Source organism: Thunnus maccoyii, chromosome 20 (assembly GCF_910596095.1).
Source record: "Thunnus maccoyii chromosome 20, fThuMac1.1, whole genome shotgun sequence".
Taxonomy (NCBI): Eukaryota; Metazoa; Chordata; class Actinopteri; order Scombriformes; family Scombridae; genus Thunnus; species Thunnus maccoyii.
Window position 1 is genome coordinate 7,508,854 of NC_056552.1, and position 27,426 is coordinate 7,536,279.

Genomic DNA, 27,426 nt, shown 5'->3' on the forward strand with positions numbered 1-27,426 from the left:
ATTGCTAAAAGTCGGCTCACAGTGTCTTTAATCTTAGTCTAAAAACACTGATATCAGCCAACATAAGCCCATCAGTGCAACACTAGTTTTGTAACGTGGGTCATATTGTAGTTGGAAACACAGGTGAGGTTAAAAAAAAGGAACAGCAACAGTGCTATGAGCTCAAAAACAGGCCTCCATTAGGATGTGTCGTAGCCCCCAGATAATCAACACTTATGTAACAACAAGACAAATAGAGATACCTCTGTAGTGCTTTCGGCATGACTGGAATATAAGGATATTTCTTCTTTTATTGCATCCGCTGTTGCTTAGTAAATTGGAAGATGCTACTGATTTGTTGTTAGCTCTGGGCTTGTAACACAATATGCAAAAAAAAACAACAAATGAGCCATGGTTACAACAACAAAGATTACATCTACATTATTTGCAGCGCTATTAGAAAATAAATACTTCTGTTTCTTCGCCGCTTTGAAGAAGTACATCGCCCAAATTAGAGGTAAAGCATGTACTGGCTCGGCTTGGATTTATATTTAGGATGCATGCAAATAAGCCAAAATATATAAACTACACCATATGCTTGTTGGTGTCAGCTGTGTAACTGGCACAATTTTGAATCCCATATGCAAGTGTAACAAATTAAATCTTGTTATTTCTGTTTGTTAGCACCGTTTGTGATCAGACTGCAAATAAAGAGCGTTTAATGACGCATAAATACCTTTTTTATTTGCAAAGAATCTCTTGGCTCTTGTGAGAAAATATCAATGAAAACGGTCCGATCCAATACAGTACATTACTGTTATTTCCCTGATTTGTCCTGTTGTATGCTTAGTTGATAGATGTTTACTACACACTTGCCCTAATAAGAAGATTCAAGTAGGAAGACTTTGACTGTCTGTACAAATCCAGTTTATATATTAAGAATTGAGAATGTGTCCATAGTACGTGTTTTTTAAAATTCAGGTTATGCTGCATATCGTTGTACTATTCAGCAGGCAGTAGGCATCAGAAGCATTCAGAAGTGTCTGCTACCCACACAGCACTCTTGGTTTCTTCGCTGTCATGCTGGCCGGCTGGGTTTTTTCAGCCTTCTTGCTTGTACAGGAGCAAGATACACACATTAAATCAAAGCTGATACGGGTTTTGTCCTAAATGCAATTAACGGCTTGTGAAACCGCCGGCTCGGCTGGCCTTCTTCCTCTCGGTCTGCTTCCCGCTATTCCCATCGGCACACCTGGATTCTGCTGTCCTCACAGACTCACAACAACAAAGGTCCATAACTGTACCTCTCCTCTGCCGGGGGAGCCTCATTACTGGTGCTGTTTGAACTACCTGAGTGTAAGATTGCTTATGAGTTCAACAGTTGGACGTACCTCACCCCTCCTTTGAAATCAGTGCAAGTATATTTTAAATAGGGGCTGGTGTAGATGACTATAAAAATCATATATTCACTTGTTGCTGTTTCTCAAATAAGCTTTTCTGTGTCATATATAATGATAAATGCAACATCTTGGCAGAACAAGACATTTGAAGATGACGCCTTGGGGCTTTAAAACTTTGTAAAAAGCATTTTTCACTATTTTCTGACATTTTATCAACAAAATTATTAATCAATAATGAAAATAATCATTATTTGCAGCCCTAGCAGGAAGCTGTGCGGTTGCTTACAGGAAAAACACTGGTTCTAGTCTTCTTTATGTGCTACATGATCAAGGTTTCTAGTCCGACAAGCAACAAAACTCACCAGAAAAGTTCATGAAAGAACACTGACGTCCCCCCTGAGTACTAACAGACTTCTGGTGTATTTTTGTTTCTTTTATATCTCTGATTCTGCGGTCCTGCTGTCTTTCCATCACCACTCCCCTCTTTCATCTGTGGTTTGTCAAGACAAAAGCCTCAATACCTTGATTCCAAACCAGAGGTGGGCTCCCAAGCATGTCAACGTCAGGAACCTAAAACGGATTAGATTGCACCGCAGATTTCCTTTTAATGACTTTTGCAAGCTACGCAATTGCTAGTTGGATATGAAGTGCAATACATAAATATCACATTATTTTCTCATTCTGAGTTGAGAAGATAAAAGTCAATGTGCAGATAAACTGTTCAAGGCCACAATAGAACTCCCTCTTGGACTCCTTAATGTCTCTGATTGCACTTTGTTTGCTTGAAACCATTTTTTGGAATAGTTTTAGGGAATTTTATGCCTTTATTAGACAGTTGAAAGTAAATGGTAGGAAATGTGGCTAGAGGAATGGAAAACGGCATGCAACACAGGTCTCCACAGAGGTCTTTAGGCCCCATGCGAAGAATATTTTTGATCTAAATTCAGTATAGCATCCCTACTTCTATGTGTGTCATACTGTACGTGTATATTCTGTATATACAGTATGTGTGTGAGTGTGTTTGTGTGTTGTGGTTTGTATGAAAGTGATTCCCCATTGTTTTACACTGGCATGATGTCAGAACCCTCCACTTCCTTTGGTTGACCGGGGCTGGCTGCAGCGATGAAGAGAAAATGCTTGACAAGCTCTCTCACAGAAGATTTGTGTGAGTGTGTGTGTCAGTGTGTGTTTATCCTTTTTGGAGCACACATGCATTTTTTTGTGTTAGCTTACACTAAGGCTGATGCTAATGAAGATGTCCGCCAACTTTACAACTGAGCAGATGTCTGCTCTCTCGTATGGTTCAATGCAGCACATTGTGGTGTTGTGATTCATTAAGAGGCTCCACTTTGTTGTGAATCTGATTAAATCCAGACTAAATGAATGTCAAACCTGAGAAGCAGTGTGTGTCTGGAGCACATCAGAATATGAAACGAGCGTAAAACACATGACCACACTTTTCCATCCTAGTGTCGAAACGTTGTGATTTTGTTTACTTCTGCAACTCACAACTCAAATAGTGACTCAGCAATTAGTTTATTAATCAATTAGGTATCCGTGAGAGCAGCTGGACTTGTTGTAGGTTCTTGAAGATGTTTCACCTCTTCCTCTTCCTCAGTTCTGACTGACTGGTGGGGAGTTCCAGGTGTTTAACTTCTGTCGGGTTGTTTTTAACCTTCAGGGTTGTTGAGGTCACATGTAGCTCGTTAGTCCTCATGTGATGATGTGATGATGAGTGGCTTCAAGAATCTACTAGTCCAGTTCTCTTGACTCAACACTCGGATTACTGAGAATCTTCACAGACAATCGATTAGACGGTCAGTCGATTGGCAAAACAATTTTGATAATCAATCAAGTCATTTATCAAGCAAAAATGCCCAAAATGTTCTGATTTCAGCTTGTCAAATGTAAAGATTTGAAGTTTTTCCTTGTTTTGTGTCATTATAAATTGAATATCTTCAGGTGTTTGGACAAAATAAGTAGTTTGAAGACGTTGGGCTCTAGGAAAAAGTGATTTTATAGAGCGAATAATTCATTATTGAATCAAATTAATCATTAGTTGGAGCCCTAATGCAGACATAAAAGCAACTTTATGATTTGCTGGATACAATTTTTTGTCTTCCTGCACTGAAGTTTAAGCGCCCTGCTATCAGTCAATCCCAGCTTCTTCTCTGCTGACATCAGAAGTTTACATTTAAGCATTTTACATTAATCTCTATTTTGATAAACCAGCCATGGTTCATCTACTCACACAAGACAATGTGATATATGGTGCTCACATGTTCATTCTTACTTGTGTGTGGGCTACTACGTGCAGAATAAATGTCAGCATGTTTTATAATGGTTGATCGCACATGATCCCTCTGTTTCTACATCAGATTTATAGGGATTTAAGATAGTTTAACATTTAGCGCTCTCGAGAAAGAAGTGTATAATAATAGGATTTTGAGGATGCAAGTATGGCGGCGCACTCCTCTGCATTAGAAATACATCTTAAAATGACGAAAAATCTTTCACCATTTACGCCATTCTCTATTCTTCTGTTTTTTTTTTAGATGTCATGCTTTGAAGGAACGTTAAGTACAGGGGGGGGATTTCTGTGCTTGCTGTCGTGCATTATAAAGAAATAGTGATGAAATAGGTTGAAGAAACCTCCCTACCGATCTCATGGAATAATCTGCAGGCCTGTTATTTGTAACCAGGAATGTTATTTTGACAAACGGTGTGGTAAATTTGCTGCGACACGGTGAGTAACGGGGAGGATAGGGGTGTTTAATTAGCGTCCTAGTTTGCTTCCCGGTGAGAAACAGGGGAGTCGACAACAAGTTGGCAACACACAACAACATTAGAGCCCCACGGAGACAATAAGCAAAGGTAAGAAATAAGGCGTAAAGGAACTGAACTTCACACTAAATCACTGCGCTTTCACTGAGTGAAGTCATTGAGCTGAAGGATGTAATTCTCTGGGCTCCTAATATCCACAATGTGTCTCAATAACACGGCTCGGCTGCAATCTTTTTCTCTTTCCATGGTTGGTTCTAGTTTTTTTGTAGGGTCCTGCAAATGAAAGACTGGCATCGATTGCAGGTTGTTGGTTTTTTTTGTGCCAATCTATCAGTTTTCTGTTGTGTGTGTGACGCGATCAATCAGTCACAGAAAGTGAACCAAATCCTTTTCAAATTGGTTCCACCTCCTCTCCTCCATGGTTAGTAAAGTCAGAAAGTTTTTGAGAACGTAGCACGCCGATCAAAACCTCTCGAAGTTACTAGTGATGACCGTTTCGTACGTCGGCTTTCTGTCAAACAGTTTCTTTAAGCTCTTCCTTTCGCTCTGAAGGCGATCGCACAAAAGACCACAATTTAAAGTAATCACTCTCAGACAGAAGCCTAATTTCGGAGCTTAGGTCTCATTGAACACGGGCAGGTTCATCAAAGTCAGTCTGAACGATAATGATAGGAGAGTTGTGCGCCATGCTCCCATCCTTGGGATCACTATCAGATGTCATGCTGACTTCTCCCATAATGACTCTTTGTCCGAGTGCGAAATTGGCTTGCTCCTTTGACATCCTAACACAGCACCGTGGCATCACAGCTGCCAACAGAACGGCCAACAGTCCAAAGTGCGCCATTATTTCTTGGGTTTAGGAGATGGTCTTTTAGAAAGCAAAGCTTTGATTTTACAGCTGAATAGGACTCGGTTACAGAGCGCGGATTGTCTGTTCTGACTCTGAACTGAAGGCTTGAACTGTGCTCGGTTGTATTCCCCGTGTTGTTTTCGACACGAGTGGTTGACAGATGTCGTGTAAAAGAGCCAGAATGATGTCCACTGTTTGTCTCTGCGGCTGGAATGAAAACATGCCTCTGTCTTCTGTCAGCCATAGGTCCTCCCCTTTCATGTTCCCCACTTAAAAGGCCATTGATCTGTGTGGCAGGACATTGTACTGTGATCACTGGTAACAAGAGAGCAATCTGCAAAGAAGAATAGAAGCTTTCTCTTTCTAATAAAGGAGGTACAAAGATGTGTTTCCCAAGCCTAAAAAGAAATGTTAGTAGAGGGAAAGGAGACTCCAGTAAAGAGGTAAAGCCACGTTTGTGCTGTGTGGTATTTTTCCAAAACCGCAGTAACAAAGTAATTTAAATTGAGGGCTTAACATAGCATTGTCATTCAGTGGGTGGAATGTAATTGAACCTGGATAAAAGTTGTTCATTTCCAACAGAGCCTGCAGCTTTTTTTTTTTTTTTTTTTTTTTCACTAAAGCTATTTGCCATATGTACCACAGCATGTACTTTTTGTTTTTTAAATAAACATTATCACAACACACTGGAAAAAAGATTACGCCAAATACTTTTTTGTCCTATTGTAAATAATTCTACAGCCCATAATCCTCCAGTCATTTACATTATTAACACTTCAGATATGACATTTCAAGCTACAGAGCTCATCCGATGACAAGCCAGTCGCTCAAAACATCACCTTAGGTGCTAATCAGATATGCCGCAGCAGCATAGCAAGTGTGCAAAATCTATTACTGTATATCAGTGAGTTTTCTGCTCACAGCGTCACATGTTACACAGTACAGTATGCGCTCACGTGTGCCTTTTTTTCACGGCCGGCTGTGCAGAGCGATGCTCGTGCACATCATCTTCAAAGCCTGTATTGATTTTCACGACATTGATTTTACTAGACGATACGGCTCATCAGGTATACGAGGTGAAAAGCTATTTTTGGTGGGCTTGTTGGTGTCGAACATGCTAGAAATGAAGGTGTTAGAAGAGAAGTGTTGGCAGAAAGATCTATGGGTTTTTTTTGTTTGTAAATACTTGATGTATTTCTCATATTTCTGTACATTATGTAGGTATAGCGTTTAATTGGACACTCTTGACACATCCTGACACGGTGACTCGGGTCAAAAAAAAAAAAAGCTCCTCTGCAGAGGACTCCCTTCCACAATCAGTGTCAATCTCGGACTGGCCCAGTTCTCACACACAATCATGCCTCACGGCTTATTCTATCTGTCCATCGACAAGCTTGATCTTTCCACCAGCGACTCAATCCGCCCCGCTGTGTGGCAACTGTCCCGCAGTGTGTGAATCTGCGATGGGAGAGATAATACTTGAGTATTTGTTTGGGTTTTCTGGGCTGATGGGGAGCTCAGTGATTGAAACACAATGCGGGGATTGCCAAGATATACAATCCATTGTGATAAAAGTCTGTCTTGCCTCTACTTAATACGGCAATCTTTGATCTATCTCCACATAGAAAATCCTTTGGCTTATACTAGTTTTTATACAAGTAGCTTAGTTTAGACTTTATTAATAGCTCACTTAATTCTAGTGGGATGCATTTATTCTGAGTCATTTGTTCCAAACCTCCTCTGCTGGCCTGTCGTACTTTACAGTAGATCCATCCGCACTCCAACAGGATTATGAAACAATCCCCCGGTGACACTGACTGTGCTTCCTAGTGATGCCGCCCCACCCTCCCCCCCACACACACACACACCCCTCTTTTCTGCTCCATCCACTGTGGCTAATTTTGCCTGCCTGCTCCCTTGGGCGTAATTGATCCTCATATCATTAACCGTATGTGGATCTATCCTGGGAAACGCCCACTCTTTTACTGCTAGTCCTTGCTCGTTGAACCGTAGAGCCCAGCGAGCTCAGTGATTGTGGCTCTAACGTTTCTGCATGCAACAATGGATGCAATGTAAACCGTTTCTGTTATCTGCACGGGCAGGCCCAAGATATAGAGGCTCGCTGACTGTTTAGTCTAACCATGGGCAGACGGAAAAAGTGGAGCGTGGCGGCCCGCTCCCCCTTCGCCACCATAAGGGGCCGTTTGGGCCCCAGGAGGAAGGGCGTGGAGGGTTTGTGCGTGAGCAGCCTCCTGGGGGTCCTACGGTCCCACACCTGGGTGATCGGAGAGGAGGAAGTGGCGTGGCTGCTGGCTCGCACCTCCTCGACACGCTACCAGCAGCACCACCACCACCGCGCTCACTCCCTGTCTTTCTCTTTCTGCTCCTCGTCCGCAGATGGTGGGAGCGAGGACTTGGCAGACCCCCGCTCGCCCAGTCTAGACCCTCACCTGAGCCACGTCGGCCAAGGTAAGCCAACAAAAGTCAGGTTTTTTAAAAATTAAAAGAGCACACACCGCAGTTTCTTTCCAAGGGCGCAAGAGGAAAGAAGTAGGCTAGTAAGCAGGATCCTTGACTTCACACATTCATGAGACACAGTTTTACCTGGAAAAAGCTGCCTGCAACAGCTAGTCTGCTCTCCTATTGGTTATTAAGGAGTGGAGTGAGCTGCTCCCATGCGTGAATGTTGTATTATGTAAGTGAATGAAATGAGAAGCAAGGTTTCTGAGAAAAAAAAAAAGCATGTGAGCTCTTTTTCCCACCTTTTACCTTCTCATTTCCTATAATAAACCTCTCTCTCTCGGCGATCTCTTTTCGTCACTCCCTTAATGTTTTTCACAGTAGGAACCCATGAGGGCCGTAGCAGGAAAGTTTATGACTACTAAAAAAGGGGAGAAAACTGTATGAATGTTATATTCTTGTAATTTTGTCTGTAAGTCTGAGGGGAAATAGGCTGTAATACAGCAGTAAATGTTGATCAACAGCAGGAACGCCAGCGCTTGGCAGGAAATGTTTTGAGCAATTATAATTTAATGTCGCCCCCCCCCCCCACCACCCTTTTTTTTTTTTTTTTTTTACCCCACCCTCCTCCTCATGCATGTTTTGAGCCGAAAACCTTGACAAGTAGGTGTTTATGTTTATTTCCAGGCATGGAGTGGCCCTTAAACACGTCTCTCATTACATCCTAAAATAAAATACCATCATTTGCCCCTTGAAGCTTTTGTTCTGTGGATCTCACTGCTGAAGTGCAGCTTTTCCTCCCTCTCCACCCTCAATCTTTACCCTAAATTACACCTTACGACTTCTACTTAAACGTATCATACTTTCTGGCTGTTTGCATGAGGATGTTCAGAAGAGAAATCCACTGAGATGCGCGCACCGAACAGCGTTAAAGTTTGTTGTTATCGTTGTTAATTTTAGGATTATCGATTTATTTGTCTTTCGCGGAGAAGGATTGGTTAAAAGTAGTAATTGTGTGTTTTCCTTCAATATTGGAATGCATTAAAATTGAGTAGCCTTGACTAGCGATAATTGCTACCAGAATACCAAGTTCCCCTTTGGTATTCACAGCAGGCTCTGCATACATGAGGAGAATTTCCATGCTGGGGGATGTAACCACGGCTCGGGCTGTTGATTTTGCTTTTGCAGTGACATTCCCCAGCGAACGGATGGACTGACTCCAGCACTGCTGGAGCCACACAGGGACCAATGTGTGTTTGTTATTTCTCGCATGCGTGCAAGCGTTTCTGATACTCGTGTTATTTGCATTACAGCAGCTGATTTTTTTAATGTATTTTTTTTAACCCCTCCCCACAATCCGAACCGACACAGACTTCCTCAGGGACTTGTCACAAACTACCGTCTGATAATGGCTTCATGTCTCACTGCGGTGGCTGCTATCTGATGCGAGACTTTTGCTTGACCAGTCGGTATTACAGCTCCGTCCGCGGGGAAACGGGAAGTCTGAGCCAGAACTGATTCACAAAATGGATGTTGTGTTTACAGACAGCTGGCTGGTTTTTCGTTCCCCTGGGGAATGTGTGTGTGTGTGTGAAGTTTTTTTTTTTTTTTTTTTTTTTTTAAGCCATAAGCTGTCATAATTTGTGGTTTGTGAAGCGAGCGAGGAAAAAGGGGGTGTGTGAGTGATTGGAGAGTGGTTGTTTGTGCTCTGTCTATAATTACTGCTTATTGTCTGAGGCTTTTTTTAAAAAATGACTATGCTCTTTTTTTGGTTTGTTTAAACACATTTCAGATGCTTAGAGAATCCTCCTTTTTATTATGTGAAGACTGAGTGGTATTGTGTTTCTGTAGGGCTCACAGAGGTCAGGCGGGCCTGTGTTTTACAACGCTGGATGTGAACGGCACATGTTGCCTTCAGGGCTGTCCTCTCTTCTGGGTCAGGCCAATCTTGTTACAGTCAATACTAGTGTTGCACTGATACCAGAATCCAGTACCAGGCTGGGGGTACTATTAGAGTACTGTATCTGTCATAACAGTATCTACATGGGACAGTCAAACAGAATAGTATCTATGTGAATCTTAGGATGATTAGAAATTAGTTTTGTTGTCTCTGGGAGTGTTTATTCTGCTGAAACAATTCATTCATTTGTCAACTGACAGAAACTTTGATAACAGATTAACTGTTTGAGTCATTTATCAAGCAACCATGCTGAACATTTGCTGATTCCAGCTTCTCAACTTTGCTGATTTTGCTGCTTTTTCCAGTTTTTGTATCATTAAAAATAGTATATTTTGGGTTTTGCAAGGTTAGTTTGACAAGACAAGCAATTTTAAGACATCACCTTAGGCTGTGGGAATTAAAAAAAGGCATTTTTCACATATATTTGATACCATTAAACAAATAATCATAAAAAATGATTGACACATTCATCAAAAATGAAAGTAGTAGTCATATTGTGCAGCTCATAGACTGTATATGTAGTCTCTGATCCATCCACCGTTAGTATTACGTATCAGAAGAATGTCATTCTCATGTAACTGAATGTCATCCATTCAGTAATTCATCCACATCTTCAAAGGGCAGCGTGTCATCTGAGAAGATTGTGACTCACATGTTATTTTTAGTTTTCTACACAGTAGAACATCATCTCCACACGCTCCTCCATGAAGTCCATTTGTTTCCTCCGCAGTCACTGACTCTGCATTTGTTCCAACAGTGTCATAAAATTTTAATGTACCAGTCAAAACAAGAGAAATGTGTCTCCTAGTGATTTATGTTCCCTCCCGTCCTGCAGGTGGCAGCATAGACAGCGACTGTGCCTTTGAAGGAGACTACGCCGTGCCCCCTCTCTCCATGACCGAGGGCATGCAACACATTCGCATAATGGAGGGCGTGTCACGCTCGCTGCCCTCCTCCCCGCTGCTCACCCACCAGACCATCAGTGTCAGGCTACAGCCCGTGAAGAAGCTCACAGGTAAAAAAAAAGACACTGCAGTGATTGTGGATTCAGTGTAAAGATTTGAATGAATTAAGCAGTGTTGTCACATTTTTCAAAAAAATCTGAAGAAAACCCCATAATGCGTGTCGTAGCCAACATGATGTGGGCTTAATCTGGTTCAAATTTGTGTTGCACACACATCCTTGCCTGTAGCTGTCCTCCCCCATGGACTCATTGTACTAATACAGCCTCCCTTAACCCTTCAGTGTACCACTGCAGGCGGGGGTATCATCAGAGAGTCGTACACAGTGAAAACAGATTTTACGAGACAAAGTGAGGATGAGTCTCACCCCGATGCTTTCCGATAAGCAGTTATCATCTACCATATTACTTACCCGCTAATTCTGAGTAGGAACATAAAGCAGGGCCTGGCTCTGGCTCTGGCCTGCGGCAAACACTGCAATTTTCAATTCTTGTAATCACCAAAGTCCTACCTAATTGACAGTGCCAAGAACAGCTGATTGACTGTGAGCTGCGGTCGGCTCTGCCCTCCTTTATCGCTCTTTATCTCCCACCACTAATCGTTTCCCTTCCACACTCATCTCTGACATTCAGAGAATGTGGAAAAAATCGCCCTTCCCCTCTTGTCTCCCCCATTAACTGGATTATGAGTCTGTGTCATGTTCCCCTTCTGCTATTATGAGGAAACTGTGGTTCGGTGCAGGACAGTGTGGATATCTTTCCTTTTGTACTGGATTTAAAAAAAAAGAGAGAGAAATGAAATATTGACATTGCAGCTTTACCCAATATCAGTGCACAGCCTCCACATTGAAGTAGAGTGGGTGTGAAGGACTTTAAAGCTTGATTCAATAGTCACCACTAGGGTGCACCAGCCTCTCAGCTTACCTCAGATCATTAAGCATTTCTGATACGCCGAGGGGACCATGCTTTTTTACATCATACAGAATGATTTATGCTCTCTCTCCCGGGTCATCCAAACTGTGTGTTTTTAAAGGGGAAACACGCTAAAACTCATTTTCTTTCATTTCAAGTTGATGTGTGCCACAGTACTTCAGACGGCTCCGTGTGGGTAACAGGATCCAGCAGAGACTGTGGTTTTTTTTTTTGGGGGGGGTATCAGAGCTTGAGAATTAGATTTGAGGACCGAGCCGATCTTATCAGGCCAAATCACACTTTTTTTTTTCTCTCTCTGCTCCTTCTCTGCTCTTTGAGGAGCCATCTTTGTTTGTTCCATTTGTATTTTTCTTTCTTTTTACTTCAGGTTTCATAGCAGATGCAGCCTAATTCTGCACATCTGTGTGAATCAAAGTGAATTTTTGAGAGCGTGTATGCGAGTGTTGTAAACATATATGTGTGCGTGTGTTGTCTGGATGGCTGTCACAGAGGAGGATGTGTGTTGTTTAAGAAATATCTTGGTCAAATATGTGCAATGCTGTCTCGTCTGTACTGTATCCCACGGCTGAGAGGTCTCTCTTCGCTGTAGTGTCGCACGTGTCATCGTTTGGCTTGTTATATAATGCCGGTCAGGTGCTGTCGGTTGTTGTGAAGGCTGCTTTGTATTTTTAGATTTTAACTTGGGAAAAAATACAGTGTGTCTCAGCTGTACTCTCTCGCAGCATTTCAGCGATTTGTTTGCATAATCAGTCCACTTACACTAGTCATCTTAAGTGTCGGTGTGTGTGTGTTTGTGCGCATGACGGTGAGAGATATCATTTTGGCAGGATTAGCCCATCAGTGTGTTAATCCTTCCAGATTTATGTCTCAGTCATACCACCTATTGTGCATTATATTGTAGTCTGTTGTAATAATTAAATCATGTGGCTTGGCAGGACTTTGGTCTGTGCGTCATAAAAGATGATTTGGCTCTCTTTCACACTGTACGTGATAAGCCTTCATATCGAGGGTTGTTCTCCAGATCACGTCGATACGACTTCGCTCTACCAAAACGTACACAAAAGTCCTCAAGTGCCCCCGAGGCTCCCTCTGTCCTTAAAGTCCTCAAAAATCTGTACCTTGTCTCGAGTGGTATCGAGCACCAGATTGTACTAGGACTCAAACCACCCCGGCGTTCTCACCCTTTAATTAATTCTACTCAGCACCTACTTCCTGCACAGCTTGACAGTACCGAGCCTGTGTGTGTGTGTGTGTGTGTTGGCGTCAGAGAGGCCAAAAAAAAAAAAAAAAAAAAACCCCTCCCATGCCCGAGATGGCAGAGGTGGGAGACAGAGTGAAAGCAGAGGAGTGCATGATAGAGCAAACAGCAGCAGGTCTAAAGACTGCAACACTTTGATCCCCGCCGGTGGCCTTTGCCGAGCAGTTTCTCTTTTTTGCCCTCCTGTGTTGCCCCTGATTGGCCTAAGGGAGGCAGAGCGGTGGAGTCGGCGAGGACTGGAGTTATTTAACCTCAAGGCTCTGATAGAATGAAAAAACGCTATGAAAGCGCTGACCTTTTTAGAGAATCATTGAGTTTCTGATTGAATCCCCTCCGCCTGCGTGAAGACTCTCAAGGGGGCCTTCAGATGCTCGAGGGGTCAACTTGTGAAGCAGGAGTCATCCTGTGCCATCGCAGTGCTCTCACTCCACAGGTTTCTTTTTTGGTGGCATCACAAGTCAGTCCCTCCTGATTTTTTCTGTGAATGTGAAAATAATACAGAACAAGTTACACAGTTTTTACTGTATATGTAGAAAAAGTAAGAAGAGATTCTGGAGTTTTGAGGCTGATACTGATTTTTTTTTTTTTTTTTTACACCAACATCTTGTGTCAGAGATTCGCCTGAGTAAAGAGATATTACAGCTGAACAATAAACTTTATTATGAAAGGTTACGCTAACAGTAATTATAAGATAACACTACATTTTGAACAGTAAAGGTATTTGAAATTTTGAAACACATTAAACAAGTTTGACAAAAACACTTAACTCAAGGTCCTCTTACTCGCTTTTTCTGGAGTTTTCAGTCATATCTCTTGGTCTTTTGGGGTAACATCCAAACCTAGTTATATATCATGTGACCAAAGTCCCGTAATAGGGCTGCAACTAACAATTATTTTTATTATCGATTAATCGATTAGTTGTTTGGACTATAAAATGTTAGAAAATGGTGAAAAATGTTGATCACTATTTCCCAGAGCGTCCTCAAAAGTTTTTGTCCCGACCAACAGTCCTCAACCCAAAAATATTCACTTTACGATCATAGAAGACTGAAGGAACAAGACAATATTCACATTTGAGAAGCTGGAATCAGAGAATTTGAACTTTTTTTCTGAATGAATGACTTAAAACGAAGAATCAATTATCAAAATAGTTGGCGATTCATTTAATATTTGGCAACTGATTGATTAATAGACTAATCAGTACAGCTCTAATCCATGAGTGGGTCACATGGTGAGTGATCTCCATAACAAACTTGACTTCAGACTTCACAACTTGCAGTAAAAAGTTCTGGAAAAAGCTAATAAGTGGACCTTTAGTAAAGTCAAGAATGAACTTTCACGCTCAACTTGAAATGAGAAAAGTTAAAGTCAAATTCACATAAAACGCTGCCAGTAAAACATTTATTGCTGCAGTTTATTGCTCCTCATTTTCATCCAGCGTCTCTGCAAACACACACACGTCAGTACAACACTGATTCATCAACCCGTAAATCGACGGGTGATATCGGCCAGCTGACGTATCAGTTAAGCTCTAATACTTTCACCGTTCACCTTTAATCCAACTGAACTAACAATAATATTCTTATACTTTATTAAATCTGCAAGGGGAATGTATCTTTTAAACCCCTGCCTCCCAGAAAGGGCAGAGTAAACAGTCATGGGAGGGTTCCTGTGTCTGGCTCAAGTGTACTTCAGCTTGAATCTGAACTGTCTGTCTGTTTTAAACCGTTGACATAATTACAAGGCTTTTCTAAAGAATAAATGTTCATTTTGGCAAAAACATTTTTAGGTTTTTCTGTCTCCTGCTGCGCTCTTGTGAAACCGTACATTCTCACCAGGGTTTCTTTCAAGTCCGCGGTATCCCTTCATCCTCACGCATGTCCCCGACCGCTGTGTTTATTTCCTATTTTTAGTCCGCTGTTGTCTTACACTATGAGTGGCGACGATTGTTCATTCCCACAGTGATATCTCAGTTAGCTGATTGTTATGAGTCGTAATCACTGATTGCTTATTTGTCCCTTAATAAACACTTTACTCAATGTCAGGCTCGCCAGAAACATCGCACCAGTTGATTGATTGGCTCTGCTCCACTCTGACACATTTAAAGGGAATTATTTCAACATCTCTCCCCAGATTACACTGCTTTCCCCCTAATTAATGGCAGCAATCAATACAATTACTGCCTCCCCATGGATTGCCACATAAAGGTAGGAAATTGCGTTTGGCCTCAAAACCTGAGAATATGCTTGATTTAATTACACCACCTAATTTTTCTCCCACTCCGGGTGTAATTATCACAGTAATAATATGAGTTTATATAAAATCCATTGTCTTATTGGTGCTTACAGTAAGAGAGTGTTATGTGAACAAGTGCTAATACAGTAAGATAACTTCTAAATGATCACATGATGTAGGCAGGAAAATGCTCAGCGATAATGTGCACAGTCAGGATTGTTAAGGTTGAGTATGTAGAAGTGCTTAGTCAGGTTTTACAGCTCATGTGTGGTTCTAAAGGATCCACATTAAAAGACTTGAGCTCTGTTAAATGAGCTATTCCTGATGAATTTACTGGGATATTTCTTGCACAGATACAATTTTAGTCTGTCCTTAAACCCTCCAGATGAAATTCTCAGTCGTTTTCAGGCATTTTGAGGTTTTCAGAAGGTGTCATGGGAAATGTAGGAAATTGATAGTTGAAGTAGCGGATGAGGAAAGTTCAGGAAAGGTTTGTACAACTAAACGACTCCGACTCATCACAAAATACCTCATGGTTTATATGGATAATCAGTGTAATCTGGACTTCCTTTGGTGTCATCTAACCAACTGCCTTGATCATTTTATGATATCTCATCCTCTCGGTGTATTTTTCAAAACGAACGTCGACATACGGGACATCTCAATCTCCCTCTCTCCACGCCTCTTTAGCCAGCCTCGCATTTTATACGGCGTCCGCGATCCTCTGGTGAATTTGTGAAATGAACACTGACATTCGGGACGTCTCAATCTCCACGCCTCCTTACCCAGCACTGCACCTTGAGAAAATTTGTTCCTCAATTATTGTCATTTTTATTTTTTTTTTTTTTTTTTTTTTTCCCCCCTCAACCTGTCCCAACCAGCACAGACTCTCCAAATCATTTGTACTGCTGAAAGGAAATGTTCAGCTCCACTGTCACAGGTGAGAAATAAAGAGTGAAGGTAAAGTGTAGAAAGGAGTAATTGAAATGGAAGTATGATGCCCTCAGGAGGAGCACTAAAAAAAAAAACCAGTTGGGTTAAAAGTGCTGTGACTAGCTGGATGAATTCTTATTTTATTTTAGTCATCATGCAAAAAGTCTGTATTTTTTTTGTGATAAATTCATCACAAAGCTGTATTTCTTCATTTTTTTAAGTGCAAACATCAGTTCTTATACAGTATATGTCACAACATATCAGTGTAAAACGACTCCTGTATCTGCCACTGGAAGTTCTGCTGGTGCAGAAAAGTGAAAGAGCCGTTGGCGACGGAAGAAGCTGAAATTCCTCTTGGCAAGCAGACTCCAGGATTTCTTATTATTTATTGAGGAGTATGCTGTGATTACATAGTTCAGTTTACGCATGAAAGAAAAAAATACATAAACAAAACTGTTTTGGAGACGCTTTTTTAGAAATTTAATGGTTAAAACTACAATGAAAAACACACAATATGTGATTTAAAGTTTATTTATTTAAAGTGCAAAATCACAGCGGCGTGTCTCAATACACTTTACAGCAGTGACACAATATTAAAAGAATCAATGGAGGAGGGATGACACACAAAAAAAACGATAGATAAATAGATAAATTATGGAAAATTTAAAGAGGGTTTAAAAATGTGGATAGACATTAGGACAAAAAGAAGAGAAATCTATAATAATGATTTTTGCTTTTCAAAGAGAAACAACAAAGAAACATTTCCAAAAAAACAGTTTTAAATACTCACTAAACAGTGTTTTTTTTATAACTACTTCCAAATTATTAAGTTAAAAGTTGGCATTTTTGCACATCTTGGAGAAGAACAATTGATGAATGTTCATCATCAATTAATGTGCCAGTTGTTTTCTCTATTAATTGATTAGTTGTTTTGTCTATTAAAAGTCTGAAAACAGTGAAAGTGCCTGTTTATCATTTCTCAGAGTCAATGGTTTGATCTTAAAATGTCTTATTTTGTCCAAACAACAGTCCAAAAGATCTTTAGTTTACCATAACGTATGACAGAAAAGCATTAAATCATCACATTTGAGAAGCTAAATCCAGCAAAAGTCTGGCTTGTCTGTTTAAAAGATGAATCAACTGATGGTTACGGCTTTATAGCTAATTAAACAAGGCACAAGTCCCCTAATAAGCACCTCTCTCAAGTATCAGGCTCTTACCTCGGACAGTTTTAAATGTCAAAATGAATTCTGGTGAAACGTATCTTCTATGTTTGTAAGTGTGCTTCACATTCTGGTTATTCCCCTCATCGAGCGGAGATAGCGAAGACGTTACGGTAAGAATGACAAAACATCACATTATATCTGTGTTTGGTGGCGATGGAAAAAAAACAGATTATAGTTTATTTCTTGAGCTTCAAGCTGCCAGAGGCTTCACGAGGATGCTCACACATAATATAACGACAACACACATTTACACAAGATTTATATTGCTTTAAAAACAACAAAATTCAAAACTCAGGATTGGATCGCTATCATTCCCCCAACTGATTAAAAGTCTTTTCATTTTCCAAAACAACACTAAGACAACAACAAGATTAAGGTTATTGATGATTCCTTCGATTTCTCACACACTTATGCAACCCCCCACTCCAGCAACTGTTTTTGTGCTCATTTTAATGATAGTAGTGTCTTACAGTTAAAGCCAGGCACGTGATCAAACACCCCCCACCACTCTGGATTATGTTGCATGTTTTCTGACAATATGCGACTAGGCTACAATACAGACAATTTGCATCATGCCACAGATGTAAATGTCAAGTTTTTTCCCCCCTAAAAAAATGGCAGAAAAAGGGATGGTTAGATAAAAGACTGTCATGATTTAAGGGACTGGTGCTGCAAAGTACATAGCCCTTAAAAACATTGACCTGTAAGTGTAACACATTTTTAAGGCTTGTTGGTAACACACTGCAAATGGTGGTTAGAGATGTCACTCTGGGGAAATAAGTGTGACTGGAGGAGATTAATAAGAAACACTTAAAAAGCAGCAGGCTTACTGCCAAACGGATATGAACCCAGACAAAAGCGAAGACGATACACAATAAACTCCCCGCCCCGTGGGTTTGAACCCCTAAATAGCCGTAAAAAACGCGGCTGCAGCTGTACAAATACACTTTCAAGGGTAAAACAAGGACAAACGTGGATGGCTGAGCCCAAGAGGAAAACGGTGTAGGTTTTATTGAAACACTTGTTCTATCAAATGATACCTCTCCTCTTTTTTTTTTTTTTTTTTTTTTTACCCCACTTGTGATCTGATGTGTCCCCAAAGCTCTGTCAACGAAACGGTAAAACTGTGTCCCTTTAATAATAACCCTCCCTTTCCTCCCTCCCCTCCTTTTTTTTTTTTTTTTTTTTTTTTTTTTATGCCGTTTTCTTTCCTCCCTCAATACCCACCCTTCTCCTCCCCCTCCTTTTTGCTCTGCGGTTGCCATGACAACAGCAGCACTGCACCATTCATCTGTTGGAGACCTGGGCTCCTGTTCCTGTAGAGAGAGAGAGAGATAGAGAGAGAGAGTGTGCGCCTCTCACATCTATACATAACACGCTAAGCGCTAATGCAGTCACGGAGGCGAATGAGGAGCTCACTTCTATCTGTGCTCACTTGTTCCTCACGGAGAGAAAGCTCCGTGTGCTGTTTTTTCTTTCTTTCTTTTTTTTTTTTGGTTCTTCTGTGGCAGCTAAGGTTTCGGTCACCTGTCAGCCTTCTTTGGTGTGTGTGCTGCCTTCACAGAGTTGTCACCTCTGTGTCCCCCCCCTCTTTCCCCAGTGACACAGTGACTGCTGCGTTCTTCCTTCCTCCTTTCGCTTTCCTCCCTCCACCTCTCTTTTTTTTTTCCTCCTCCTCCTCCTCCTCCTCCTCCTCCTCCTCCTCCTCCTCCTCTCGCTCCTCCCGTCACTGCTTGACTCTGTATCATTTACTGCGACTTAACTGAGCGGGCAGCATCAGCACTGAAACCTGTGGAGATTTCCTCAGAAGGGAAGCTCCGCACCTATCCTTCCCCCCTGCTTGGCTGCAGGTGTTTTTTCTTTTTCCCGTTTTCTTTTTTTTCTTCTCTTTTTTTTAAAATTTATTTATTTATTTTTTATTTTTTGATGAACTGGTCATCACTCAGGGAGGAAGGACTGCTCGTGTCGCTGGAAGGAGAGGGAGGGGAGCTGGTGCCGTATTCCAGCCTTCAGGAATGCGCGATCTGGTTTGAGAATGGTGAGCCCTGCCACACCCTCTTTATGCTTGTTTCATTCCTCCATCTGTGCCCCGCAAACTGTGTCTCCCCCCTTTTCACCTGCTGCTCCACCTTTTGAATCGGCCTGAGCTCGCTCCAGGTCTGTCTGCACTTTGGTCTCGCAGCTGGAGCGGCTGTGTCGGCCACTGGTTTGAATGACGTTTGTACAGACATGGGGCTAATGGGAGGAGCGCAGGAAAGTAATTTCTCTCCCTGAAATGATGCATTTGTCAAAGGGCTGCACTCTAATGACAATGTAGGCTCGAGGACCTGTGAATCAACCAGAGTGCGATAATGTAAGTGTTTTTTCGTGGCGAGCTGGTCTGTTTCATGCGTCAGCGTGGGTGAGCATTCAATTGTCTTTGAGTGTATGTGTGTGTGTGTGTGTGTGTGTATGTCTTTTGGAGTGTGTGTGTGTCTAAGCACAAGCTGTGGGCGGCTAATGGTGCTTGTTCTTGTTGTTGTGTGTCTCACTTTTCCTTCCAGAGCAAAGCGTCATATGTAGCATATGGTTGCGTAAATGGGTTGAAGTTGGTGGGGAATAGTCCTCCCCCCCCCCACCCTCCCCAACGCCATGCAGTCGGCAGCAGCAGCTTGTTGTTGTGTACCAGAATCACCCCGTCATGTGCTGGGATGTGGTTCCTCCTCCCAGTTCCAGTGCTGCAGGCTGCCTGCCTCCCTGCCTTATCCCAGGGGACTGCTAGCTGGTGTGTGAACAGAACAAAATGTCTCAATAACACTGTCTGCCAGCAAAACACAAGCACCTCATCAGCAGCTGCTATTGCTGGTCTCAGGTGAATGATTTTTGATGAGGCGCCCACAGCCGGTTTTCACACCACTTAGTATCACCACCTGGAGGGTGCTTTGATGAGCTTACCCTGTCAGCCGTCATTCAGGATGTATCGAGCAATGACACCACTTGCAGAATAATGTCAATTTCAGAGGGGGGGGGGGGCTATGTTGACTGTGTCCATTTTGTTGGGGTTTGGGATCACTTATGGGGTTATCTGAACCTGATGAAGCAGGGTGAATGAGGGATCATCCACAGTGATGGAGAGCAAGATCTGGACATTTTAGCTGAGTGACAGTTGTCTGAGAAGTTGTTAAAAGACAACTTCAAATCTTGTTTGAGATGAGATCACAAATATAGGCTGCACTATCTCAGAAAACCCAGAGAAAAAGTTAGTATAGCGAGGGATGTATAGTGTCTATATGTATAAGGGTATTCTCATCTCTACTTCCACCTGAGTTCTTTAAGTACCTTGTGGTCTATGTCAGTGCTCATGATCTCATATTTATTCAAAAGACAAGTCATATAAACCCAGCTTCGAAATTGTGGGTCTTCTCAATTGATGTGTCCCACTTACCTGGAAGCCAAATAAAACCTTATAAACCCTCTGCAGTGGTTCAGGGTGATATTGATTTATATAATTGCTCAATTTTCCTCCCTGGCAATCCCTTGAGTGTGTGTCAGACAAATGGCTTTTACTGTACTGTAACCCCTAAGATAAGTTATGAAATAAAATATGACAGAACATCTGAAATCTAACCTCCTTGGGTCAGTTCTTTAAGCAGACACACAGCGTATAAAATGTAGCCTGGCTGGACTAATACTGAATGCCTCTGCAGATTAATTTGATGTTAAGTAAGTGGCCTTTGGATTTCTGATGAGGCTTCAGGCATGTTTCACCACTCATTCTTGATTACAAAAGCAGCATACTGAGTGACTCCATTGGCGGGTGGGCACAGTCTGTACTATTCATGACACCCCGGCTATAAATCAAGTGATGACGACACCACTGTCCTTTAAAATCCCTCACTTTGTTTCTCAGTGCAAAAGGTTAGAAGAGGAATCTAATTATGAGCTGCATACTAGAGTTGTTGAAAGCTACTTGGAGGGTGTTGTGTTCCCCCATCATCTCTTGTCAGTCAGGTGACCCATCGACTCTTGCCCCCTAGGCTTTATTCCACAAATGACTTCCTTTACTGTCAAGTAGCACTACTTAAACTGTAGAATTTGAAATTGTCATCCATAGAGCCAGTATTGCCAACTCTGTAACAACTCCCTGGGATCTAAAATTACGGTCTTTTATTATGATGAGAGAAGGTGCAGTCAATGTCGCCATTAGCAAAATGAAGTCATTCTCTTCTGTTCTTGATCCCCCTCCAAACAAGCTCTTTAAAGGCAGCTTTCACTCAAGGGCGCCAGAAGTAGTGGGTCCAGGGAGCCATTGGCCCCCCTACTTAACCTTCCTTCCACATTCTTTTTAATTCACAAATCACTATATCCTCACAAATGCTTCTATATTGCAATACTTATGGTAAAAAGACGTTTCAGTCATTCCCGTCCACTCTAAGACATTAGGTAAAATAAAGCAGGAAAACATAAAACAGGAAGAATATTTACATTTTAATCCAATTAAAGAGGATATTTTGTTTCATTGCTGTGTGTTACTTTGTTTAAGTCTGTTTGAGCAGAGGTGCTCCCGAAGGTTATTTAGGCTATTGTAGGGTATGAATGACATTTTCCCATCAGAATGGCATGGTGATAATTTGTGAAAGTAGGCAAAAAATAGTAGGAAGTTAATGTTTTTTTCTGATTTTTCATTAAATTTGGATTTGGTGCATGTCTGCTTACAACTCAAGGACAACGTTGACATTCCTATTCTCTGCTTGCTGTTACTCAGCCGCAGAAGTGTTTGTCCTGCTAACTTGTAGTTTTGGGTACCTGAAAAAAAAGCTTGTATCTAATCCCACAACTACTAGTTAGCTACTTTGTGTTTGGAATTATACCACCACCATGTGGTGCAAGCAAGCTCTAGTTACTCCATAAAAGTTTGGTGAGAGTGTCCAGTCTATCTACTGCTACACATACATACACACACTAACATACACACACACACTTTCTGGTCCCTGCACCTCTGAAATGAATCCGGCGCCCCTGCCTCCACTGTCTGTGCCAGGTAACAACCAGCAATTAGAAATCTTCCCCAAAGCTTTCAAAACAACTACCATATACACTCTGCTAAAGAATTCAACACAGACAGTGCCGACATTAGCAATTACAGGCCCATCTCTAATCTCCTTTTCCCTGGCAAACTTCCAAAGATAATGACAACAGCATATTATGGAAGTTTCAGGCTGGTCATAAAGACAACCACAGCACTCAAACAGCTCTGCTTAAAAGTAATACAGGAACTGAGAGTCATTGTTGATGCTATCCTGAATTTTTTTAAAGCCTTAGCACAGTATTAGACACAGTCGATCATGACAGTTAAATTGACAGACCTGAGAAATGGGTGGGTAGTGTACTTGTGTGGTTTCCTTCATAATTAATATACATTTTTGTGATACTGATGAGTAACCAGTCTTGGCCCTTTTCAATTTTCTTTATTCATAATCTTGTTTGGTAACATCATCATAATCTCATTTTTCACCATTATGCGGATGATACACTATTTTATATTCACGTTTAACCAGACGACCCCAGCGCTCTGGGCACATGAATGCATGAAGGGGAAAAAACATTACATTACACTAATAAGGAAAAGAGATTTTTTTCTTACATGACTCAGTAGAAAGAGATTAGATTTTAGATTTAGAGCTGAATTTTAATTTTGCAAAAATGTTTATACCTTTTTAATGTCTCAGGAGCGTAGCTAAAGACCTTTCACTTGCGGGCTACAGTTTTATCAGTTGCTAAAAGACGGGCTCACATTACACCACTTTTTGTGACACTGTGCTTGCTAAACTGATTTTAAAGTTTTTCCACTAAGTTTATAAAGCTTAAATGACTTACCGCCTCCTCATATCAAAGATAAGCAGACCACTAAAGTCCTTCACTGACTTCTTTCTTTGACATTCCCATTTTTTTTCACACAAGAAAACAACTTTTTGTGGAACAACCTGCCACTTGATCTTAGAATAGAAAACCTGCTCTGTATTCTACATTCATCTTTATTTTTCAGGGTTGGAATTTAGAATAATGTTACGTCCAGGGATTTTGAGTTTTTCTGTTTTTTTACTCCCCCGATGTTGAATGAATTTCTGTTAACATATTTTAATAGTTACTGAACGTTTATCTTTTTTCATTTTTATCCTTGTATGTGAAGCAAAGGGCTGCATCTTTTGCATGAGAGCTGCTACATAAATGAAGTTACTATTACTATCTTACATTTGTTATTTTTCTGGATATTTAGCAGTACCTTCTAGATAAAAAGCTGTAGAGTGGAAAAGAGAAACCCGCAGTGTGCTATTAATAGCGATGATAATGATTTGCTTACAAAACAGAGCAGTGGGTTACATATACCACCTCACTGCTTTCTGCGAATGCTGAAGGTGGAGAGCTGAGCAAACATTTCCTTTGCGAGGTACATACACAAACGCACGGCGGCCTAAAGAAGTGTGTTATTGTGTGTGTGTATGTGTGTGTGTATGTATGTGTGTCCATGCGTATCCAAACCCTTACGGACTACTGCACAGGACTGCACAATGACACCAGCCTCAGTATTAACATTCACCACTTGTCTGTCTGCTGTTAACTTATTTGCTCAGTCATTTCAGGGTGCTGAACCGTTATGAGGCATTTGCCAGGATCACAACTCTGACTTTATATGGCTGCAATCAGTCTGCTAACTATGTCTACAGGATTATGTAAGAGCAACAATTGATTACAGCTTTTTTTCAGACATGAAAGAATATTTTGGGTGGCTTTGATGTTCATTTTATGTCATGCTGAAGATAGTCTGAGATTATCAGAAACATGTTAATCAGAAGCTCAATCAGAAGCCTCAGAATCAGTTATGTATTGCTTTTCCTCTTTTTTCTCTTCTTTTGAATATTAAATTCCTTAATTAAATCACAGCAGCAAAACATCCAGCTCATCCTGATTTTCTCGATGACGAGGGTGTGGTCTTCGAGTTTAATATAGCTAGAAGGTTATAAATATCCCCACTAGGGGCTGAACTCCAGTTGGGGCAGAGGTCAAGGCAGCCTAGCTATTATTAGACCACTGTAGCAAGTGGTGTCCTTGGCAATTATGCTACTCTCACTTCCTTAAAGTGTTATGGCGTGTAAGTCTTCAGTGCATTGGTATCCTCAAGGGTTCAGGCCTCCCTCGTCTCCTGCTGCGGCAGGGTATTTGAAAAGTTCGAGGTCACACCTCTGTGTCAACCCGCCGCTGAAGGAGCGAAACCATAAGAAAAGAAAGTTAACAGTGTCTGAACTGCTCAGTGTTAACAATAGCCGCTGTGCTTCTACAGCTGAGTCATGAGAGAAGAGTCCTTCAGGAATGAAGGGTTTGTTCACCAGAGTAGACAGCTGCCCTGAAAGCCTGCAGTATGGACATAAGGAGGATACACACATATATACACAACACAGATCTTGACCTGCGATAGTTTTGGTAAAAATGAAGCTCCTTAGATCATATAAATGGTTCAGTGTGGCAAAATTTAATAAAACAGTCCGCTAGTACTCCTCTTGAAATAGCATCAAGTTGAAGGGCTTCATTTAAGCAATAATTATGAACAATCCATTTCATTAGTAGTTTCATTAACAATGTTATAAAGTACCTTACAAGCAATGAATGAATAGTCAAAAGGAAGTAAGATTCAAGCTGAGTTAAAAGCCCAGATAAGGGTACAGTAGGTAGGTCAATAGAAAATGTAACTGGTCCTAGAAAGTCGTCTGTTAAATGTGCTTTTAAGGTGGATTTTTTAAACATTTTCCAGTGCCAATTGCTCAAGCAGGATGTTCCACAGCGTTATGGGCCAAGATGAGGGAAAAAGCCACATCATGTTTAGTCAAGTCCAGTCTGAATTTGAGAACAGCCTTAAAGGTCGTGTGTAAGGATTACCAGCTGTTTCCCTTTGTCAAGATCTTTTCAAAATCTTTTAAAGGGGACTTTTTTTTAATATATGATTTTCTGTTATTTTTATACTGTTATGATGTCAGATGTCGATGTTAAACATGGTTAAAGGTCCAAAACTTGTATGTAGAAATGCTCCCTGCAAGTCAAAAGTCAGAGCTTCAGCCTGCTCTAAATACTTCGTTTGTAAAGTGACCTCCTACTTGTGCTGGCATTAGGTTGTTCGGGAGCCTATCCTTTTACTAAGCTTGTTCCACGTGCTGTTCACGTTGTCTACTCGCATATTTCACATCGGAATCAGGCTCAAACAGGTACAGATGTATGTGAGAAGTTTCCACTTTGAGAAAAACAAGTGAAATCGTATTACTGCTGTTTGTTTACGTAGCCTCCCGAGAAGCCAGCAGTCAGCTGAGATGCAGCTCCCTGAAGCTGGCCAATCAGAACAGAGAGAGGGCTCATCAGGAGCGAGGCCTGCTGACAGAGGCTGAACCGAGGGCTTGCATAAAGAGCCAGTATAAGATAATTATGGAGTTTTTTGAACTGTAAATCATGCAAAGATATTCCAGTAGAGCTGGAAATGTGCATGATACGTCCCCTTTGATTTTGGATACTTCAGTGGATGAGCAGTTCAGAATACCTACATCTAGACATAGAAGTCCTCCAGATTAATTTGCTCATTTCTTGGTATAGCTTTAATATTGCTTGATTTATTGCCATTGGTCTAATCCTGACCCAATAAGGTTATGTGAAACGTTAAACAGCTTTTTGGGCAAAAGAGAGCTCAGCTAATGAGCATTCTTAGAAAATCAACCCCTCCCTCCACCCTCTTAAAATTCTGCCTTTGCCTCACCTTGCTCTGTTAATCCTCCCAAGGCTGTAATGATAGATACACATGCGCGTGTGTGCAGACACACTCACTGGCATACATAAAAGAGGGAGAAGCAGTCTAGCTAATGGACTTGCACTTGCTGCCGACTGTCAGCAGCCTCTGTTTTTTGAGGCTGTGACTGAACAGCTCACCGTGTTGCACAGCAACATCTGGTCTGCATTGTTTTGTTAACAAGTCAACAAGACAAGCACGCAAAATCATCCTTGGTTTCTGAGCCGGATTACCGAATGCACACTGGGAACAAGCCTCGGGGTCATACATGAAGACTGGTGAAATTAATATAAAACAGCATGTCTTAAGTCCTCAGCATCAAGTCCTGATCATCAGCCACTATCACTGTATGAATAAAATATTAAAGGAGTCATCCGTATAGATGCTTAAGAAGCAAAAGATAAAAAAAAAGTGACATCAAAGATTCAGTGTAAAATTTACCCCAAACTTTGTACTCACATTTTAATACATCTCTTTTGACTCCATTAGCCTATTAGCGGACAATCTCCTCTGTCTCAAAGATTAACATCAAAGCCGTGACGGTCACATAACAGAGCATGCTGGTGGCTTACGGGCGGGTTAGGATGCCGACGGTGAACCTTTTAGATGCCTACTGGAGGCTTTTGTTGCTGTTTGCCATTTCCTGACATCTCTAATAAAGACATAAAACATGCTCAAAAAATGTCATTAATCACTTGAAAATTTGTGCGATCTTCTCAAAGGCACAAACAATATTCTGAACATGCAGTTCAAATTAAAGTTAAAGTAAAGGTTCACAATTTTCTGTCTTAAAACAACAGTCAGGTGCCCGAATGAACAGGTTTTGCTCGCTGTAATCATTCCTCCTGTTCATACTGACCGTTATAAAGATCCCTTCCAAACGCAATTACAATGTAAATGATGGGGGCCAAAATCCACAGTCCTCATTTTAAGAAAGAATTTATTTAAAAGTTTAGAGATAATGATAATAATAAAAGATAATGAGGCTTCAGCTGTCTGAGTTAGTCAAATAAAGTGGATTTCTTCTACAGTCGTTTCAGCTTTAGTGGATGGATTGTAACAAAAAGAAGGAATTTGGCAGAAAAAAGACTAACTTTGAAAGATATTGACTTGATTTGACCAATGTCGACAGCTGAAACCTCATATTATCTTCAAATCAACTTTTAAATACATTTTTTGCCTGGAAGAGAGGATGTGGATTTGGAAGGGGATCTATTATTGGTCAGTATGATTACAGCGAGAATCATTCGGGCTAATGACTGTTGTTTTAGGACGGACCTTTTACAACCGCCAACCGCCTCCTCCGTTCAAAAGTCTGTTTCACCTCCGACCGCACCCACGCTGGCTGATGTAATGTTGTCGGAAGTGTTCGGTGATGTCACTGTCATGCACTGACATACCCTAAAGTACATTTCTACCTCAGTGTAGCAAGGTGAGAAGTTAAACCAGTGGAGCAGCAAAAACAAGATACTCACCAGGTGTTTAGTTGCTCCTTAATTCAGACAACACGGCTGGGCAATGCATCCATACATTATCAACAGTAGCTTGATGATATAATCATTATATTATATTATCTTTTTACAACATTTTGTCATCCAAATTAATGATTCTGAGAGAATTATAAATGAAAATCTGACAAAATTA

At 41.2% G+C, this 27,426-nt stretch overlaps 1 protein-coding gene across 5 annotated transcripts in view; it reads left to right on the forward strand.

The window, feature by feature from the left end:
- The window catches only part of tanc2b (tetratricopeptide repeat, ankyrin repeat and coiled-coil containing 2b), a 144,498-nt gene that overhangs the window by 63,854 nt on the left and 53,218 nt on the right, over positions 1-27,426 (forward strand). For 4 of the 5 annotated variants that reach the window (XM_042396823.1, XM_042396824.1, XM_042396826.1 and 1 more), the window contains exons 4-5: positions 7,411-7,482; positions 10,269-10,448. In XM_042396823.1, coding sequence (XP_042252757.1) covers positions 7,411-7,482; positions 10,269-10,448 — 252 coding nt within the window. The remainder of the gene's footprint in view (positions 1-7,410; positions 7,483-10,268; positions 10,449-27,426) is intronic. The other variant, XM_042396825.1, reaches the window with a different exon arrangement.